General features: G+C 39.1%; 1 protein-coding gene across 1 annotated transcript in view; it reads left to right on the top strand.

Moving 5' to 3' along the window:
• The window catches only part of SERINC5 (serine incorporator 5), a 55,382-nt gene that overhangs the window by 7,904 nt on the left and 25,505 nt on the right, over window positions 1-21,973 (top strand). The window contains exons 2-4 of the mRNA XM_020783712.3: window positions 13,721-13,888; window positions 18,748-18,926; window positions 20,353-20,435. Coding sequence (XP_020639371.3) covers window positions 13,721-13,888; window positions 18,748-18,926; window positions 20,353-20,435 — 430 coding nt within the window. The remainder of the gene's footprint in view (window positions 1-13,720; window positions 13,889-18,747; window positions 18,927-20,352; window positions 20,436-21,973) is intronic.

The following is a 21,973-nucleotide window of genomic DNA, read 5'->3' as shown; positions in this document are numbered from 1 at the left end:
AAAAAATATGTTCTTATTGAAAGGGTTAAGCAGATATTACGTTCTAGATCACTGGTTCTTAACCTTGGGTTACTCAGGAGTTTTGGACTGCAACTCCCAGAAGTCTTCACCACCAACTGTGCTGGCTGGGGTTTCTGGGAGTTTCAGTTCAAAAACATCCGAGTAACAAAGGTTAAGAACCACTGCTCTAGATGTTTTTTGACCACAGCTCTGATAATCCTTCACCATTTACTAGGCTGGCTAGGGTTGATGGAACTTGCACTTAAGAGTTACATATTCCACAAACCCGTTTATTAAGCAATATTGAAATGTAATGCTCGTACAGTAATGCTCTTAGATGTAATATAGTGTCTTGCTGATTTGACTCAGGATACATTTGATCTACAGGTCTATTGCATGAAGACAGATATCTCATTCTGTGTTTTTCCCCCCACCTAGCATTCAAGATTCTTAAGGTATCACATTTGCCATGGAGTCTTTAGAATAAACCATGCTGGTAACCACAGTAAGGAAAGTCCCCTCTTCCAACATGCAGTTCTTCGGGGGTTTTCTGTATTTTTTTTTAAGTTTATATTTCCTAAAATAGTTACATTTCCCCCCTCCCCTCAAGCCAGAGGAATGTTTAAAGAATCCTTCCCTAACTCAGAATTTTCCAGATGTGTTACACTGGTGTTACCTGCTGCCAAGTCTCATCTAATTTATAGTGACCCTGATAGAGTTTTCAAGATATTTAAGGATATTTTACCAGTAGCACTATCACTTTCAATGACTTTTCCATGGCCAAGTGGGGATTCAAGCTGCGGTCTCCTGGCTCCCAGTCCATCTTTTTATTCACTGTATCACACTGGTGTTAGACTACCTTTCCCATTTTTCCCAACCAGTATGCTGGTTTTGCTGTTTGGGAATAATGGAAATCCAAAATATCTGTAGGGCACCAAATTGGTGAATCCTGCAGCATGGACTGAACTATTGATACAGATAATCCAATAAACTACATACAGTATTTTCACATAAAGTAGTGATAATTTCTTAACAAACTGAAATGTGGTTATAACCATTTAAGACTATGTGGACAGCAAAATGTATTCTTAAGTACTAGAGGCTTTGTGCCTATTTTAATGTAATACTTATGTTTTATTTTTGTTTAATGTTTAATGTAACACTTATGTTTTATTTTTGTTGCTTGACTTGATTTTATGAATGAATCAACTTTACACAGTAAACCTCATAGTAAATAAATCTAGAATATAGGACAAAAATTAACAAACTGTATTCAGATGGCATTGTAAAATGTCTCTATACATTCAGTCTTCTTCATTAAAGAGTGGTTGTAGCACTGCATTTAATTATGGATTGCCAATAAAGATAAGTTTTCCTATTTTAGAATGAAACTATACTTAGAGAAGATCTTAAACAAACCTGGGGGCTGTTGAATATCTTTTTAGGCTCAAATAAGTAAAAAATTTATATTCTTGAGTTCAGTTCAGTTTATTGTCACGGTCCTTAGACCAATCATGATTTATATTAAGTTCTGTTTTGTGCCTGAAAGGAGTTTAAAAATGCTCTACTCACGGGGCAATAATGCTTAATTGCCTAATCACCCGCAGTGAGTAGGAAACATCAGATATCTAAGCAAGGAAGCATGATAAAGTAGATTCTCAATCATGAATTAAGTCCACGTTGTCATCATGTCATGGTTACTAGTACAGGTATATATCAATAGTAGACACCTGAAACTTTTTATGGACTAGTACAGGGGTCTCCAAATTATGGCCCCGTGGGCTACATCTGGCCCGCCTTGTCTTTTTATTCAGCCTGGCAGGCACGGGCAGGAGTGCGTGGGAGTGCACATGTGTGTCTTCCTTTGGCCCTCAAAAATGTAGAGCATATATGATGTGGCCCTCCCATTGAAAAGTTTGGAGACCCCTGGACTAGTAGATTAGGAGCATGTATAGAGTGTCTTTTAATTCTTGATGCTAGCAACTAAAAGTCACTTTCAAAACAAGATTAGATGGGTGTCATGTAACTGTGGACTTTTTCTGATGGTGAATGTTTTCTCCTGTAAGAGTAGAGTGAAGCATACATAGGGGAAGACAATCTCCTCTCTGTACTACAGATCCTCCCAAAAATCTACTCCATAGAGTGAGGCCCCTTGAGCAGGATTATTGATCCAGAGTGATCAGTAATCCCTATTTACAACACATTTGCTACAGGTCTCTGTCTGTATCAGCCACTGGAATTAAATTCTCCTTAAAATATTTGAAGAATCAAAAGATGCCTTCACGAATATAAATCAAAAGATGGCATCACCTACTGAGTAAAATAGTAATGAGGCTGTTCTGCTTTGAAGGAAGAAGAGTTTTAGATGTAGTACTAATATTCTATCAACTTTCAGTCTTTAATCACCCAGTTATCATTCACTTTTACAAAGTAATTTGGCTCAGAGGACAAAGCATTGTAATGGGGCAAAATGAAATCAATATAGGGAAGTTAATAAACTAAATGGAAAGGTTAAACAAGTCCCATTGGATGTAAGGGACTTTTTAATGTCAGCATTGATTCAGTGGATCTGTTTTTGTTGAGACAGACAACTGGATTTAGCCTTATAGTCCTTCTAGATCACAAAACGCCACATCATTTAGCTAGGAAAGTTTATTAACACATGCTCAATATTCTAACTTTTAATACTTGTCCTTGATGATATTTTAGGCAGCAAGTTATGACCTGAATCTGTTTGAAAGTTCCAGCTAGAATAGATCCACTGTTTTATGCATGGATCCTTTTAAGGAGAAAGGTGTGGTTTTATTAGCACTAGACAAGACAGCTGTATATCTATAGTACTGCATCTTATTCATTCATTCATTCATTAGATACATTTGTATACCACATGGTGTAGTGCAAAGCAGTACTTGTAGCGGTTAACAACAGACATAAATATAAACAAAATATCAAAAAAAACCCATCCCAAACACATGATAAATTAAAAAAACACACTCAGACAAAAAATAAATTATAAGACCTAAAGACACCAATGAAAACAACTAGTGATGGCGGTAGAACAAGACAGAACTGAATCCCAGCTGTGAAATTAAGGCAGGACATAACTTGCTTTAAGAATTATTCCCTGCCTCAGTATATAGGGCAAAAACGAATCTGGGCTTGTCCTTTTCATTGTATGTCTAGTGTTTGGGGTGAAACCAAGATCAACGATAAGTAGCTAAATAAGGCCCTTTTCCTTAAGGAAAGATTGGCCTATTCTGATGTCAGCTCATAAAAAGATCATGTTTAATTTTGTATTTCCAGCTCTGCTTGACAACTGATTTATTCCAGCAGCTCACATTAAGGATGTCTTTGTATATATCATCCCTTTCAGAAATAAACTAACATATTTGAAATAGAGTATGTTTTAAGCAGAGTTGTTTTACATAGGATATGTAATCATTGAACAGTCTCTTCTTCAAAGTCCTGTTCTTTCCAGCTTAACATAAAGTTAACACCAGCATAAATGTGCTGAGTTTTATGCCCAGCAACAAGGATTTGTGCTATGTGATCGTGCAATTAGGTGTGCATCCCCAGCCCAACAGATTGTGCTGTGTGCCAGCGAAAGTGCTTCAGGGATTGCACTTCTGTCTTAGCGGTAGCACATCTACCACAGACGCAACGTCTAGTTACATGCGCATAGTCGCACAACAGGATTTTGACATTTTCCTACAATCCTGTTTATATAAAGTTTGATGTAATGACATACAGGTATAATAACCTGCTACTAAAACTAGTGACCAAAGTTCCTTCTGGATTTTATTACATTGGATGGAATTACATTGTTCAGTTATGACTGCTGTTACTCAGCTGTTGTTCCCAGGAGAGGACTGCACACCTGTAACTGGACCAGCCCAGCCCACATTGCCCCAACAAGCACTCCAGTAAAAAATATTTCCAGAGTGTCTGAAATCATTTACAGAATCACACCAAGCATTTAAGGCAGTGGATGTAAATAGATTTGAAATCAGTTGGACTTGCTTACAAGGAAATATGTTAAGGATTAATGTGCCATGCTTTTATGCTTGATGTCTGGCTTTTCTCAGCAGTTATGGAGCAATCTTTAAAAGAAACATAACAAGGAAAGGGCCAAACATATTTCTAAATCCTTAAATTGAATTTTTTTAAATTTTTTTATTTAATCCTAGTTGAATATAAACCAGCTATTTCAATGGTGTGCTTAAATATGCATACTAGTAACTTGTAAGTCTTTGTTCATTTCTGTGTTTTAATTAATTAATTTAAAATAGTTTTACTCCATCTTTTTCCTCAAAAAGGCCCCAAGGCAGTTTACCTCATTAAACTACAGTATTTGAAGCTAACTATAGCAAGTATACAAATACTAAAAAGGATTAAACAAATACCGCTCTGAGAAATGGTAAACAAAAGCAACACCAAAACCGGTTCAAAGTAGAGTGGTGCCTCAATTTACGACCATAATACGTTCCAGAAGATGGACGTAACTCGAAATGGTTGTAAGTTGAAGCACCATTTCCCATTGAAATGCATTGGAATATGATTAATCTGTTCTGGCAAAACAAACAAACAAACAAACAAATCACACAGCAGCCTTGTTGGAAAGTGCTGGGGCTTTAAAAAAACCAACCAAACAAAGCACACAGCAGCCCCATTGGAAGGCACTGGGGCTTAAAAAAAAAAAACCAAAATAAACAGCACAGCAAGCCCCATTGGGAGGCGTTGGGGCTGAAAAAATAAACACACCAAAATACAAAGAAAATCACAGCACAGAAACATAACCCCCCCAGCTCAAACCCACCCTGCAAAAACCTGTAAACCTCAGAACCAGAAAGCAGCACCAGGCAGTCCGAAGTCTCCTCCGATGCACCGTTTTATTTATTTTTATTTATTTATTCCATTTATATCCCACCTATCTGCTCAATTACGACCACTCTAGGCAGCTGACAGCACAAATACAAAAAAAGAGCCTCGTGGCGCAGTGGTTAAAACGCTGTACTGCAGCTAAAAGCTGTGCTCACGACCTGGGGTTCAAATCCCAGGTAGCCGGCTCAAGGTTGACTCAGCCTTCCATCCTTCCGAGGTCGGTAAAATGAGTACCCAGCTTGCTGGGGGGGCAATGTGTAGCCTGTATAATTAAAAATTGTAAACCGCCCGGAGAGTGCTTGTAGCGCTATGGGGCGGTATATAAGTCCAAGAAATAAATAATAATAAATAAAAACAGATATATAAAAAGTAGTTTTACACAATTAGAAAAATTCTACAAGATGGAAAGGAAACAGAATAAATCATAATAAGAAAAGGGGGAGAAGAAAATCAAAGAAGCTCTTCCCCGAGCAACGGTTATCCCTCTAATTTGAATTCCCGGCCCTTTTCCCTGCCTCTTTTGATCGCAACTCGAAGCTCTGGCTGCAAGTTGAAGCAAAATTTTGCAGCCGGAGCTGCTCACAGCTCTAAATGGTCGTATGTCGGGACGGTCATTAGTCAAGGCACCACTGTAGTAAAGTACAACAATCTATATAAAAACCCCACTCAGGCAGCCAGGCGCTGAGGAAAAGTTTGTCTGAAGAGAAAGGTCTTTGCCTGCTTGCAGAGCAGTAACGATGGGGCCAAGCTGGCCTTCAGTGGGAAGGAGTTCCAAAGTGTGGGAGCAGCAACAGAGAAGACCCTCTCTCTTGTCCCCACCAAACACACCTGTGAAAGTGACAGGACCAAGAAAAAGGCCTCTCCTGATGATCTTAATACCCAAGCAGGCTCATGAAGGGAGACACGGTCCCTCAGGATTTAAAATATTTTGGGTCTGTTTAATTTTATTGCATAGCTGAGATCATTTACTATTGTTGTATACTGAAATTTCTGTGTTTCTGGACTCGGTTTCTATTCTGTAATGCCAGGAGAAATAGGCTGGGATGAATCTGATATCCTCTGTGTTTTCCTTTAATAGCTGCTAGTTATCTTAAAAAAATAAGCTTATCATGTTATGTTTGTATATATACCGTCCACACTCCTCCAGGAGATATGAATAATGTGCATTCAGCTGTGCTGCCTACTTCTGTGATTTGTATACAGTACTGTATTTTGAAAGAAGCAAAACAGAAGTCTTGTCATGGGAACAACTTCATGGGCCGAAACCAACAAACACCTTGTGCCTAAGTACTATTTTGCTAAACAGATTAAGTGAAACAAAATTAAACATCATGTGGTTCTTGTACAAAATTCAAAATCTAGAGTAGGTAATACTTTGGTTTGACTGCTAAAATATGAAAACAAGAGAGTATTTGAGTCATGCAGGGGTCTTCTTGAGGCTAGGCATTGCAGAAGGTGTGGAATGAGAAAAATCATGCTGGCCAAATGTTGGAGCTTCAGGATCTGTAATTAAACCCCGAAAATTGAGGTGGCAAACTTGGAGAATCAACTTGAGGTTTCATGTCAGGTAATGTAGGATCAGTTGTTTCCCCCCCCCCTTCACATAGATAAGTTGCCCATTGTCTGCAGAGATTGTTATTGTTATGTGCTCTCAAGTTGCCTCAAACTCATAGCGACCCTATGAATGAGCAGTTCCCAAAATGGCATGTCTTCACTCGCCCTCATCCCTTGTAAACTCAATCCTGTGGCTTCCTTTTTAAGAAATAAATCCATCTCCTATTTGGTCTTCCTCTTTTCCTGCTACCTTCCACCTTTCCTTCTGTATTTTCCGGAGAATCCTGCCTTCTTAGTATGTGCCCAAAGAAGGACAGCCTCAGCTTCAATATTTTTGCCTCCACAAATCATTCAGGCTTGATTTGATCTAGGACCCAATTATTTGTCTGTCTTGCTTTCCAGGGTATCTGCAAAGCTTTCCTCCGGCACCACATTTCAAAGGAATCACTTGTTTTATCAGCTTTCTTAATTGTCCAGTTTTCACACCTGTACATGGTGATTGGAAATACAAGCATGTGGATGGTCTTGGTCTCCAGTAACACATCCTTACACTTAGTGATATTTTCGAATTCCATCATTGTTGCTGTTCTGAGTTTTGATTTACTTCTGACTCTTGGCTGTAGTCTCCATTTGGGTTGATGACTGGACCAAGGTATAGAAAATCTCTAATTATTTCTATATCTTCATTGTCAGTGCTAAAGTTGTGTCTTTCCTCTGTAGTCATGATTTTTGTCTTATTAACATTCAGCTACAGTCTTGCTTTGACACTTTTTTTCTTACACTTTCACTAAAAGTCGTTTGAAGTCATTGCTGATTTCTGTCCGTAAGATGGTGTCATCTGCATATCTTAAAGTATTGATGATTCTTCCATAAATTTTCACTCCTCCTCAGTCTGGTCCGGCTTTCTGTATGATATGTTCTGTGTATAGATTGAACAGAGAAAGAGAAAAATAATTTTACACCCTGTGAAGTGAAGTTTGATATCATCAGTTAATTCTGCAAATTTGCAGCCTCAATTTTGAGATTTCCATTGCAGATTCTGGAACCTCAGCATCTGATTAGGATGATTTTTGGAGTTTTCTGTTACCTTCCGCTTTGCAATGTGCAATGTGAAGAGGAATCCTGCTGGACTCAAAAGGTCACCTGTTTTTGATACTTTGGTAATCTAGTAAGAATATTATCCAACCTTGGTTTCAAGCCAACCAAAACTAATGCTCATCAGAAAAATAATATACTGTATACAGGAGAGAAAGCATAATGTGTTTGCTACAGAAGCATCCTGAGCTTGAGACTCGCAATAGTTTATTATTATTAAATTTAACTGGTTCAACCAGTTATTAAATTGTATGCATGAATGCAGTAGGGTAGCTTTCTTTCCATCTTAAAGGAACAATGTGTTTTCTCTGTGATTTTCCAGATGTGAGAAATATTGCTTACATCTTTCAACTCTTTCTGTTTGTAGGCTATTCTTTTTTTTCCATCTCTCTCTCTGTCAAACAGTAGGGCCAAGATTGCAGCTACTGAAAAAGGAAGCTATCAAGAGTCTCTGAATAGACCTCCCTGAATAGACTTTTGGTTTTCTGAATGTTTTCCATTTTATCTGTTCATATATAGCATATAAGGACAAATATGCTTAAATAGTCAACTTGTCTGAAAATATTTTGTTTACTAGTCACTGCATCTCCCATTTAAGCATTCCTGCTTCAGTCCAAAAATCACAGTACTGTTTACTGCCAAAATCTGTTTGGTTTTTTGAACATATGAAATTATTTTGAGATAGTGGTGGATTCTTCAGTAGGTGTGAGTTTATCCAGTTTCACCAGAGACTATAATATGCTGTTGTAGAGAAGCCTTGAGGCAAAATCCCAGTTTCTGTCTTTGCTTGAGAAAAAAGTAAGGCTAGGGGTGTGACTTCATTCTGGCAGGAATTACAGCTTTACTGTCAGATGTATTTCTTCCATGCAGCTTTTTTTTTTTTTGGCTGACCTCCACAAATACTGCCAAACAATGGAAAGATGTTTGTTCTTCCAAAACACCCCCCCACCAAATCCCCCATTGTTTTAGCCAAATAAGAATATGTTATTCCACATATACTGTCCTTGTGAGAATCATCTTAATTCTGTTGTTCACTGAATTGCTGTTTAGGCCTCTCGTGGGTAGTCAGAAGTGGAGTAATAGTTTGTAGAACATCTCTTATAGAAAATAACCCGGGGATGGTCAACATGCAAGCCACAGGCAGCTGCCTCTGCCCATCTTTATGCCTTCACCGCGCCATGCTGGTGCTGCCAATCTGTTAAGATTCCGTGGTGCAGCCACAACAACAAAAGAAGTCCAAGTTTTTCTTTAATTGGCCTGCCATAGCACCAAGTTTTGCATGTGTGGCAGCAAGAACACCCTTTAAATAAAAACAAAATCACTTTAAAACGAGACACTGGGAAGATGAATCATGTTTTGAAGCAAGTTAGTATTCCAAGAAGGCTCCCAGCAGTGTGAGTCAGGTTCAGAACAAATCTTACGCTCCTCACATACCTTGTTGTACACCAAAAAAATGTTTTGTTGATACGTTTGTTTTTCTAGTTTTAAAAATACATGTTTTTATTTTATTATACTTTTCTACTTCAGAATTTCAGCTTGTGGGTGTGGCCTCTGATCAGTTGAGGTGAGAATGTAGTTTCCTAGCCACTGAGGTGGTCCAACCTTGTTGTGCATCTGATTAAACTAGACTCCCTTAGCTTGCCCTCCCCCATGTAGTGCACTGCTCCAGCCATGCTGACTGGGATCAAAGATGCTGTAATCCAAAATAATTGGGGGGGAGAGGATGCCAAGTCAGGAAAAGTTGGTCTACACATGATTACCACTGCATGATGGCTGCTTTAAATTACTGCTACTGTGCTTCTGTGCTCATTTAGTTGTAACTACACTGCATAGAATTGGCTGGGTGTTTGTTTGTTTGTTTGTTTGTTTGTTTATTTATTTATTTATTTATTTATTTATTTATTTATTTATTTATTTATTTATTTATTTATATCCCGCCTATCTGGTCGGTTAAGACCACTCTAGGCGGCTAACAGCGTTGCGTTAAATATTGACCTAATCCAAAAACTAAAACGGCATCAATGTGTTTTAGTGATATTCAGCACATTAAGCGTACAGTATATAAAAGGAAGGAGAGATTAAAGTGAATTCATTGATATTCGCTAGAGAATATCCTTTTAAACTTGTAAATGTTCTCGTCAAACTATCTCTTCATGTGCTCTAGAAAATATGTGTTAATTAAAATTATTCTTACTTCTGCCCTAGAGAGAGTTATGTATCTTAATTATCTAAAAAAAGAGATAATAATATTCATATTGCAATTTCGGTTTCAGCAGTGCACATGGTGGCATATTTATTAAACAAATATGACTTACACATACAGGCAGGCAGAATATACAGTGTACTAGCAATTAATTTTCTTAAGTGCTATTTAGTGAAGTTCAATGCAAATATGCAATATAAATTATTAAGTCCTGAAAAAAATAAGGGAATTTTGTAAGCAGTGTTTCGTTTGATGCTCGTTTAAATCAAACACAACTCTTTTGTGGAGTTGGTGTAATTCTTCCACATTTCATTCATTGCAGAAGCCTAGTAATGTGTAGTGAATTAAGAATGGCTCAGTAGGACTGTTCATCAATTGCCGCTTAGTTTTAGATCTCATGCAGTGAGGGCGAGCTTCCGGATTTCTGTTTACTCAGTGGAAACAATGGGACTGGCCTAACCTTTGTTTCAGTGAAGAATAAGAAAGAGCCTTTCATCTCAAACATGGAGGCCCTTAGTTGTAAGCCTTGCCATTCAGCATTGTCAAATAGATAAGTCTTGCATTGGTAGTGCTGTGCAAGGGATTTTGCCTTTTGTGACACACATGAGGGTGGGATTAGAAGTCTGTTTAATGATTATTGTTTTTCCTGGCTAAAAGTACATCTGGAAAATAATTCCACCTGTGTGACTTCTCAAAAATTCTTTGATCTTATTTCTGTATACCAACAGTAAACAACCTTGCTGTTACGTGCTGTCAAGTCACATCCAACACAGGGTGTTCCTGCAAATCAGTGGCCTCCAAAATGTCCTGTCATTAATAGCCCTGCTCAACTCTTGCAAATTTAAGGTCATGGCTTCCTTTCTTGAGTCATGGAAACCTTGTACCCTAAATGCATTTTGGACTGTAAGCATCTCAATCTCTACCCCGAATTTATTATTCTTGAATACTTTGTTGTCAAATTCTTTACCATATCCAATGATACAGTGAAATGTAATCAGTGATCAAGGATTATAGGACTGTAATTGCCTATTTCCACTTCAGAGGTTGCTTCAATAATTAGCATTCAGAATTTATACCAAGGAAGGCTAAAAGCGTCCTGTTAAAATTATTTGCAACCCCATTATCAAGTAAAATTTTCTATAGACTACACATTTCTGACTAATGTGAATGAGGTTTTTCCGGACCAAGATAATGACTAGGTTCAGCAAAACCCAGGATTAGCCTTTATGGAGGCTAACAGCAACAGAAAAGTTTGGCACTGTGTGTAACCTTTGTTGCAAAGCAGCTGAAAAGCTGCATGTGTGAGAGCTTAGCTGATAAGGGGATGAGTGAGGGATAATTTGGCAGGCCAGAACATAGTGAATTTATAATGAGGCTGAGAGTGAGGCAGAGAGGGAATGTGTTTACAACTTGGAGGGATGATACATTTGACTGGGAAAAACAAATAGAAAAACAGGGCAAAAAAGTTTGTCCATACTACAGACCAGTGTAAAAACATAAGATGGGAAATTATGGGGCTAGTACATGGCTCTCCTTCTTTCTAAAAATTTGATAGAGTGAAAGGATGGGAGGCACACAGATAATAGCTATGAGGCGCTATCAAGAGATTTCAAATGAATCAATTTAGCTTCTGTGTAACTGTGTCTAATGGAACACAGCAAATTCCAGCATGATATATAAAGTGTGTGCTTTAGCATTTCCTGTGTTGCTTTATAGTTTTTTGTGTGTTTCAGATTTCAGCCCCCAAATCCATAAGACAGGCCCCCAAAGTTAACATGTCGCTCAAAAAATAAAAGATTAAGCTAGATTTCATAGAGTTGTATCTCAGCGACATCTTTAAAACAAACCAAAGCATAACCTCTTCATCTTAAAGCAAAAGCCATTCTTCCAAAGAAATGAAAACAAAGCAACAACATACCACCTCCTGAATTTATTTATTTATTTATTTATTTATTTATTTATTTATTTATTTATATCCCGCCCATCTGGTATATTCTACCACTCTGGGCGGCTTACAACATAACATAAATAAATTAAAATAGCACAGGATCATTACCATAGAAACAGTAAGATACTTGATAGAATATGGTAAATAATAAATAGCAAGAAAAGAAAGAATCAAGTGTTGACAGGAGGGAAGGCCTGGATGTACATCCATGTTTTTAATTGGCTTTTAAATGTGCCCAGCGTATAAAGGCCCTAGAGAGGAATACAGTGGGGTCTTGACTTGAGAACTTAATCCGTATTGGAAGGCAGTTCTCAAGTCAAAAAGTTCGCAGGTCAAATCTGCATTTCCCATAGGAATGCATTGAGAACCATTTGATCCGTATCTGCTCTTTTCCGTCCATAGAAACTAATGGGAAGCTGCTATTCAGCCTTCAACCACTAGAGGGGGATATTTTGTTTCTTTTTTTCTTAGGTCAAGAACGGTTCAGGGAAGGCAGGGAAAATACAGTCCAGGCAGTACAGTACCAGGCAGTCTGAAGACTGTCTCCCAATCCACTCTCTAAACGCTGGGAGGAGTGAGGAAGCAGACAGGCACCCTTTTCACTGGCCAACAGTTAACTGAAAGTTCAAATTTTGCACTTTCCCTGCCTCCCATGTGGGTTTTTTTCAGTTTTTTTTCAGTTCGTAACTCAAATCTAAGTACGTAAGTCAAGTCAATATTTTCCTATGAGAGCGGTTTGTAAGTCAAAATGTTTGTAACTCGGGCCGTTCATAAGTCAAGACCCCACTGTAATATAAGGTAGAACAGATGAAGAAGTTCACCCCATTGTTTCTAAAAGTAGTCTTTCCCATAGTTTGGCAGAGTTACTTTTGGCAGAGAGAACCATAGGCCCCACCATCCCCTAGCCAGCATGACCATTCGCCATTCTAGCTGTGAGGTTCTGGGAGGTGGATTTCAAAGTATTAACTGCCCCAACGTTATTCTCCCTCCTGTTTCAGTGTTTTCCAGTATAAAGTAGTTGCCTTATGTATTAGCTTCTCTGTTGTCCCCACTGTAATGAGTATACTGCCTCAACAACAATTTAAGCTAGCTGTGCAACTTGATACAATGATTTATACATCCCCATCAAGGTGTGCCTGCTTCTGTATTTTATGTGTATTATTTTATTTTTGCTGATTCTCTCTTTCCAAGTGGCCCTGTACAATTCTTAGAGTAGCTGCTTCTGATGAAATACTAGGCTGTTGCTTGCAAAAGGAGTAACATTTTAAAGAGGGTCATGGGACACCTTAAAATTGAATAAATTCTATTACAGCATAAGCTCTCATAGACTACAGCCTCTTAAACCTCAGAATCTTATGCCACAATAGCCAGGAGCCTCCTGGAAAGCCTCTTAAATCATTATTATTACTGTCTATATTTTTGCTGATATAAACACTGCTGTTCTTTGAGGATTTTATTATATTGGTGGTTGTACTGGTGGTCATGACGCCATATTATGATCTTGATTATTGCCTCAGTTCAGAAGGTTTGCAGCAGGGTGGATTTGATTTCAGTCAGATTGATTTAAATTGTGATTTAATCACAATTTAAATTTTAAAAATTGATTGTTTTTTGATGTATTCGCGAAGGCAATTTTTTGACAATTTAAATTTAAAAACTGATTTTTAAACATTTAAATCAATTTGACCTTTTAAAAATCCCTAATTTGTATTCACCCTGGTTTGCAGGTTCTGTTCCCCTGGGGTGACTTGGTTTGGGCAAAAACCATACTGAGGTAGCTTGAGATTGACAAACAACAACCCTGCTCACTACACAACAAACCATCTTTAGAACTGAGTACAGTGGGGGGCAAATCTGAAAATTTACTTGCAACAGCTGTAGGGGTTGCTGCCTTTTGCTCCCCCTCCTTGTGTCAAAATCCTTTTACCCCTTTATTTATTGGAGTTACAATTATTATTGCTCAACTTTGTTAGCTGATTTTAAAATAGGATAATGTTGACATCTTTTTTTTTAAAAAAACACACTTTTGTTTCTCCTAGTTGGCCTGCTGCTGTGGTACTGCTGCATGTGCGCTTTGCTGCAAATGCTGTCCAAAGATAAAACAGTCAACCAGCACCCGATTTATGTATGCAATGTACTTCATTTTGGTGACTCTCATCTGTTGCGTCATGATGTCCGAGACAGTAGCAAAAGAAATGAAAGAACATGTAAGTAATTGCCAGTGGAAAGATCATGTAAGTAGTTGCTACTTATGGAATGAGGATGATGGTATAGAACCCAATGATCATTTTTAGAAGAAACCGTGTTATGTTGGTGTTTTAGAAATTTGGAAAGAGAAACAATGGTTAAAATCCAGTAACAAGTCACAACCAGAGTGGTTCTGCTGAATCATTGGGATTTGGTGAATTAATTCCTCTGTAAGTTCCATTGATTCAAATGGGCCTACTCTAGTTGTGACTTACTACTGGATTTTAATCTATGAGTACTAAATTGTTGCGTGTTACCAGTGGCATGATTTCTCTTCCACTCTAGTGCTACATATTTCATGTTTGATACTTTTGTAAGTCTCCATTAAAATATTTCTATGCAAATACAATGAACTGTTTCAGGAATTCTCAGAGACCTAGAACTGTGTGAGTTTCAGTAACCAAATGTTTCATCCTGTGTTTTGCTTTGAAAACAAGAGCAGCAAGAAGAGCTAGTATAAAGGCTAATTGTTTGCATGGAAGCAAAAGATTATTGCTCTCTGAAACTTGAGTGCTTGGCAGCTTTGAATGAGAGAACACAAGCGTCCTAAGCAGGTCCATTGTTGGAACTCATACATACTTTCCAGGCCTCTAACTCATTCTGGCAACTCAGATTCTAGTGTGATGGATATTTAGGAGCCTCTCTTGATTTTATCACGGAGCAGAGTTCATCCAAAAGCAATTATCAGTATTGTAAAAAGCTGAATGGAATGCTAGCTGTTCCTTTGCTATCACTCCTCTTGAGGCTGGTGCATTTGTTCTGCCCAGCACTACATTTAGAGAATGAACGCTTTATTATATTACTTTCCAGTTGCAGATAGTTTTGACAGATGCACTAGCCAGGCATGTGAAAGAATGACATAGCACAGGGTGGAATCTTTAGTCTTTAGAGCGAGTGCCGTGTGGAGCCTAGTCTTTCTCTCCATTGTTAATGAGAGAGGCCCATGGGTCTAGCTGGTAACAGTTTAGACTACATTGTGTGAAGTATAGCTATTGATGATGAGGTGGTTCTGTGGAATTAAAAACCCACATTATGCTGAAATATTCACTGTTTTCTTGTTGTCAGTGTCTGCAGAGTTTGTGGGGGAAATGTGATGCAAGGCTGCTTTGTTTTGGTTGTTTATCACAGAGAACTGGTGGGATGGTAGATTGACAGAACTGTATACAAACAAGCCTATTTTCCAAGTGTGCTCATGAAACTGCCTGTAGTCCAAGAAACGCGTCCCAGAATCCATTCCTGAGCAGATGTAATATAACCAGTTGGGCAGCAGAATTCTTGGATTCGACCCAGTACAAAGTGGGATAAGAGTAGAAGTTAAAAGTTCTCTAGGATTCTTAAAGACAGAGTAGGACTGAGTGTATTTCCTTCTCTTTAATACTGTACTTTCTTTACCGCCTGGAAATCTCTCTCTCCTAATTTTGTTTGTTTAGTTTTCTATAATCTCCAGATTCTGCCTCAACAGTGCTTCTTTTTGAGCAGTCATAGTGGTCAACACCAAACCCTGTGAATGGATAGTTAAATTACAACCTGAAAATGTTACTCTTTTGAGCTATAGCTCACATGATCACTCAGCCAATGTAGTCAGTGGGAATTTCAATACAAAAGTAACTTTTTTCAGTTCTAATTTAAATAACAGCAAATCAGTCTAGGATTAGAATAGGAAACTGTGGCTGTAGAGATGAATGATCCACTCAGCCTAATTTTAAAAGGCCTCTACAAGTGACCAAACTTCTAGCAAGTTTCGTCTGTTCCTCTTTGGCATTTTGCTTAGTTCTGAGGGAGGAAGAGGGTGTTGAAAGGAAAGAAGAAGGGAGTTTGCAGGTAGAGGGGAAAGGGGTGGCTCCATCCACCTTTGACTCTGGACATACAGTACCCACGGCAGGCATCAGCCCTGCCATTTCACAGCTTGTAGTCCCTGACAGATCACTAGTGCTCAACAAATGGTGCCCTGAAAAGGGTTCCCTAACGTTCATCAATTTAGCTGCAGAACTTTGCTGATATGACTTAGTCTCTGGAAATGCTTAAATAAGACATGAGTTATGTCAATAGCTGTCCTTGAAAAATGTTTAATAATTATTTCCAGACATCAACATTCCCTCTAATGTTCCACCAGCAAGGTTCTGGCTATGACTGGAACCAAGCAACTACACTAACTACGGGTGTGTGGCGCCAATACAGTGCTGTGCAGCCAGACATAAGATAGTTTAGAGGGGTATCCTTTCCTCAACTACTGCTGACATTGGCTAAAACATTCGGAATTATGTGTAGACTTTCCTCTGCCTTCTTTTCCCAAAATCACAGCTTTGGGCTTGACATTTCTTTAGTTACCAGGAAGCATTCCTAGCTTGTGAGTAGCCAAGTCTGATCTTTGATTGTCCATGGCCAATCTTTGTACTGGCCAGGATCTGAATTTTTACCGAAATTCACACAGTAGCCTTATACTAAGCTTAAAGAAGTATTGGTTTTTTCCAGTGGTGGGGAGTGACTGTAGACTTCAGATATTATTGGATTGATAATCCCATCAGCCTCAGCAAGAATAGCCAAGAGTTAAGTATGATGGGGTTTGTAGTACAGTATGGTGAGACACATGTACCATATCCTAACTGCTTTGGCCATTCCTGTGGTTTCAGAAATAATATGTGGCAGCTAGTTGGTAAACAAATGTTTGAGCCCATTTATTGACTGATTGGTTTCTCATCCTGCCTTGCCTTCATGGAACTCAGAGAAACATACAGTGTTTTTCTCCCTTCTCCATTTCATTCTCATAATGATCCTGTGAGGTAGGTTAAGCTGAAAGAGAGTGGCCCAAGGTCACCCAGTGGATTTAAGAGCTGAATGGGAATTTCATTCTAGCTTTTGTCTAGTTTTTGTTTGACATTGTATCCTTCCAGCTCTTTGTTCAACAGGACTTCTGAATATCACTTCTTTCCCTTTCCTTGGGAAAGTAACTTTTGTTCCCAATAGGAATAGCTGACAGCATCCAAATTTCCTTTAGGTACAGCCAATTTAAGTAAGTATTTTCTATATTGTGTTCTCTCTAGAGCTCTCCAAAGTGGATTTAACCTTGGGAAATGTTCTCTTGAGTCTCAGAGGGTTGTTTCTATTCATAGGCACCCACCCCTGGAAAAATGTGTCTTAATGTTCTCCTCAGCTGTTACAAATGTTCAGTTAGTCCATGTCTATGAGGATACAGAGAAGCTTTTGTTTTATTGCAAACACATGGATTTGTATAAGTCAGTGCATCTATTTGCAGACTATCTTCACGGTGAAAGGGTGGGTGCCAGTCTTTACTGAAGCATCGCCCATAGATACAGGCTCAGGTCACAGAAACGTGCTTTGTAAGATGTAGTTTCTGAGGGCAGCCGCACATTGGTGTGGTACTTCTGAGGCTAAATTACGTGGCTTGCTGTTCTTTTTCTGTGAGCTGAAAATGTGGCTTCAAAAGCAAATATTTAGCAAGTGAAGAAAGGGTGGAATCTCCTCAATATTTAAGCTTTTGCGAAGGTTTTGGTATAAAGTATTTCAGGATGTTGAAACAGAGAGAAATGGGGAATTTTTTTGCTTCACTTTTTGGTGCACATCTTTTGATACATATTTTTATTAATAGTACTTAAACGAACAAAAGAATCATATTAAAGAGCCTAACTGATAAATCAACACTGCATGTAACCAGATATCTAACAGAGTGTGCAGAATCAATGGAAGTAGAGTTGAAGACCAATTAAAAAATGTTTTATTCTACTTCTTTTTTTAATATTTATTTTTTAACAACTAAGAATAGGGTAGGGAATACGAAAGGTAAAAGGAAGTGGGGGGAAAAGGGCAAGAAACTCTGGTTTCTCTTCAGATCGTATAAATCTTTCGCCTTTTATTCTACTTCTTCATGGTTACTTTCTGTGGGTCATTTACTCTATAATCACATGGTCCCTGGGAAGAAATCCTGGGGGGGGGCAGCTGGATTTTGCAGTTCTCTCCTGCCACCACAAGGAGAATAGGAGGTCCCGCTCCAGCTCTGGAGGGCAGGATCAAGAGTAGAAAAGGAGTCATGCTAGGATGAGCCAATGAGTGTTAACAGGGGAGACTATCTTGTTACAGGACTTGTATCTCTTCTGGTCCCCGGACCATGTCCTAAAATGCCATACCCTGATTTACACCAGCCCTGTAGTTAGCAAAGCTCAGTGGGTTCCAATGGGAAAGACCAATCTGAGTGGCCCAAGAAATGGAAATGCCATCCCACATAATACACACTGTTTACACCATACAGGCTTCTGATTTTTCCTAGAAGGGTCTATAAAGGTCTGCAAAATTTTAGGGAAGGTATTCAGTGAGCAGACTTCCTGACCTTGAAGACCTCTAGATTCTGCAGAGGCTCCGGTACTGGAGCTCTCCCTAGCACATGGTGCAATTGTTTTGTAATGAAGCTGATTGAATAAATTAAGTAACAAGAAGAATTGAAACAGCTGCAGAAGAGCAGTGAGTGCAATTCTAATTATAAATCTCTCTGAAATGCTGTTAATAAGTGTTTTTTTGTAACAGAGGCGGATGTTTCAGAAATGAAAAGTGATATAATTTAATTTTCAAATACAAGGTAAACATATCTCAAAACTTTTCTTGAAAAACAACAGACATCTTGCAGGACAAATGTATGTGAGTTTGCTTTTTTGAAAAATCTGATTCTATGCCAAGTTACTATAGATGAATTTAAACAGCTGTATGGTTTAGTAAGTCTGGAAGCGTCCCATAATTATCTTCAAAGAACTTTAAATGGTTGTAATACTCAGAATTCTGGACAACTAATGTGCTTTAATGTGTGTTTCAGATTCACCTTTTTGAAACAGTATGCCAACATATTCAGGCAGGGGATTCCTGTGAAAAGCTGGTGGGCTACTCTGCCGTTTACCGTGTATGTTTTGGAATGGCCTGCTTCTTTTTCATCTTCTTCTTGCTCACAGTGAAGATTGACACTAGCAAAAGCTGCCGTGCATACATTCACAATGGGTAAGCTCCGTGATTCTCATCTTGCTGTTGCTGAACATTCATTATGCTAAATACTGTGTATTTGCTCAAAGTTTCTTAACAGGTAGTTATTTGTCCCGAGGCATTGCTGTGGTTGTATATTGCAGAAAATAAGAGGGGGAAAACTTTTTTAAAAAGTTAGTCTTGTACATTATGGGTGATCAGGTTTTATTTACTTTGTCAAATGCATCCTATGAAATATACTGGAATTCAGGAAAGCTTACACCAAAAAACCCAAAATATTTTTAAGGTGCTATAAGACTCTTTCTGTTAAGGTGCCACAAGACTCGTTTTATTAATGTTCCTCCCTTCATTACTTTCTTCCCCTAGTTTAACCCTACTATGGAACTGAAGGCTCTTTGGAACATGTATGAAGGAACCTCTGTGTCTATTCATAGCACTGAACAAACAATAATAGCAGTGACCAAGTTGTGTCCGTTTCTTTCTGACCTAGGTTTATCCTACCTCCTCCTCCTCTTGCTATATTTGCCTCAATTTTTTTTCTGATTTCCTGACTCTTTCAGTAAGTCACACCCAAATTTCAATAGTTTTGACAAGAGTTCCCTGTTAATTTGGCATGTTGTCCTGTTTAAACCCTGGTCAGTTTTTGTGATGAGGCAATAGATAGGACTGCTCCTAAGTATCCCCTCCCATGGATTGGAGCCAAAGTAGTTCCCTGGTTTACTAGGAAACTGCGATGATGATAAGAGTGGGATGGAGACTGGAGCAACATTGACAGAAAACCCAAAGCAATTCTGTCCAAACACAGGCTGTAGCATGTTTGAAGGCCTATTATATGGCAGTGTCTGCAGCAAAGAAATGGCTTCTCTGCAGCCATTGCATTTGCACATAACCAGCCAGGAGAACTCTTTTGGGTGGCCAGAGTTTGCCCACAAGAACAAGACACTGACCACTCTACATACAGCCCATTGTGAAGAATTTGCAGGGTGTTTTGCAGGTAAGGTTGCTCATATTTGCTCTAATTTGGATGCTACCGTTGAGGCAGGTTTCAGCTCAGAGTACACAGTTTATGTGCCCAGGTTCAAGTTCAGCCTCCAGTATCAGTAGGAAGGACTAGAAAAGATCATGTCCGAAGCCTTGGACAGCAATTGCTTACAGTGTGGGGTTAGCTGGAAAGATGGTCTGACTTGTGATAAGGTTACTTCCTGATGGAGCTGTAGGTTCTAGTTCTATCTCACTGGGAAATGCATTCAAGAACAGGTGAGATGTCTGTCTGCCTGAAATTCTTCTGCATACATGAAGGGTGACTTGAGGAAATAGGTGTGCCTGTATTCACCAGCACTCTTGTCATCTGTTGCCACAGGTCATTGCATGATGAATCTATGTCAGGATATCTCTCGTTTCTGCCACTAAATAAATCCAGTTCTGTCTCCTTCTCCTTCCCCAGATTTTGGTTTCTTAAACTTCTTGTCTTGGCAGCCATGTGCTCAGGAGCCTTTTTCATTCCAGACCAGGATACCTTCCTTAAAGGTAGCAGTTTTTAAATATTTGTTTTTTCTTCACAGTCTACAGTATCATAAACAGTGAACATTTTACATTAGATAACCGAAGAGGCTAAACTGACTATACATGAAGGCTTTTATAATCTGTTAGCTATTTATGAGTCTGAAACAATTAAAACATGTTAGCTTTCACTCTTCATATCATATGACTGTTGTTTCATCTGCTGCATTTTCTGAGCTCACTTACCCATCTTTGCTTCTGGAAAGAAGGAAGAAGAGTGGAGCGACCAATTCAGGTGGTGGGCATCTATATTGTTGTTGTTAGTTTTATTTATATGCCACATTTCTCCCAACAAGGGACCCAAAGCAGCTCACAACATTAAAATTCACATCGTTAAAAAATAAGTTAAATATTAAAAGTCAAATTAAATAATACTGTATATGGTTTAAAATAAAATTAAAAGATTAAAACAAGAAAAATGAAAAAGATTGAAATTATCTGCTAAAATGGGGTTCAGTAATTCAGTTATAACTGTTAAAAACCTGCTGAAGAGATGGGTCTTTAGCTTTTTTCGAAAGGATAAAAGGGAAGGGGCCATCCTGATCTCCTGAGGGAGAGCATTCCATAGCCTGGGAGCTGCCACAGAAAAGGCCCTCTCCCGTCTCCCCATCAGCTTTGCTTGTGCTGGCAATGGGACTGAGAGGAAGGCCTCCTCTGCAGATTACAGCATTCAAGTCAGAGAGGATCCTACCAACTTTATCTGCGAAGTGTTGTGCAAATTCCTCACAGCGGGTTGTGGAGTGGTCAATATTTTGTTCTTTTGGTGAGGGCATGTACGAAGCCCCTGACCACTCAAAACAACTCCGCTGGAAGGCTTTGTGCAGATGCGATGGCAGCAGCAAATAACCTTTTCTTTGCTGCAGCCATTGCCATGGAATAGGCCTTCAAATGGGCTCTAGCCCATGTTCAGTCGGATTCCCTCTGAGTTTTCCACCATCGTCGCTCTAGTCTCCACCCCACTCATTTCATCACTGCCAGCTCCCTGGTGAACCAGGGGGCTTGCCTGGCTCTACTTCATGGGAGAGGACACTGAGGAGCGATTGTGTCCACCACCCTGGCCATTTCCCCATTCCAGAGATCAGCCAGAACTTCAACAAGATTGCTTGCCGAAGCAACAGGAGACTCCCCAAGAGCCATCAGAAAACCACTTGGATCCATCAGTCTCCTGCGGCGGACCATCCTAATGGGTTCTCCACCCCTGCAGAGATTATGAGTTCTAGTAAGTCTAAACCTCAGCAGGTAGTGATCTGTCCATGACAACAGAACTACAGAGAGCTCCTCCACACCCAGATCACCATCATCCTGCCCAGCATGAAATACAAGGTCCAGAGTGTGCCCTGCTATATGTGTGGGGCCAGAAACCACTTGGGAGAGACCCATGGTTGTCATGGAAGACATGAAGTTCTGAGCTGCTCCTAATAAGTTGGTCTCAGCGTGGACATTGAAGTCCCCCAGTATTATCAGCCTAGAAGACTCCAACATCACCTCCGATATCAACTCAGTCA

The sequence above is a fragment of the Pogona vitticeps genome, chromosome 2, assembly GCF_051106095.1.
Source record: "Pogona vitticeps strain Pit_001003342236 chromosome 2, PviZW2.1, whole genome shotgun sequence".
Classification (NCBI taxonomy): domain Eukaryota; kingdom Metazoa; phylum Chordata; class Lepidosauria; order Squamata; family Agamidae; genus Pogona; species Pogona vitticeps.
The sequence above is the reverse complement of the archived record's forward strand: the minus strand, read 5'-3'. Positions and strand labels throughout refer to the sequence as shown.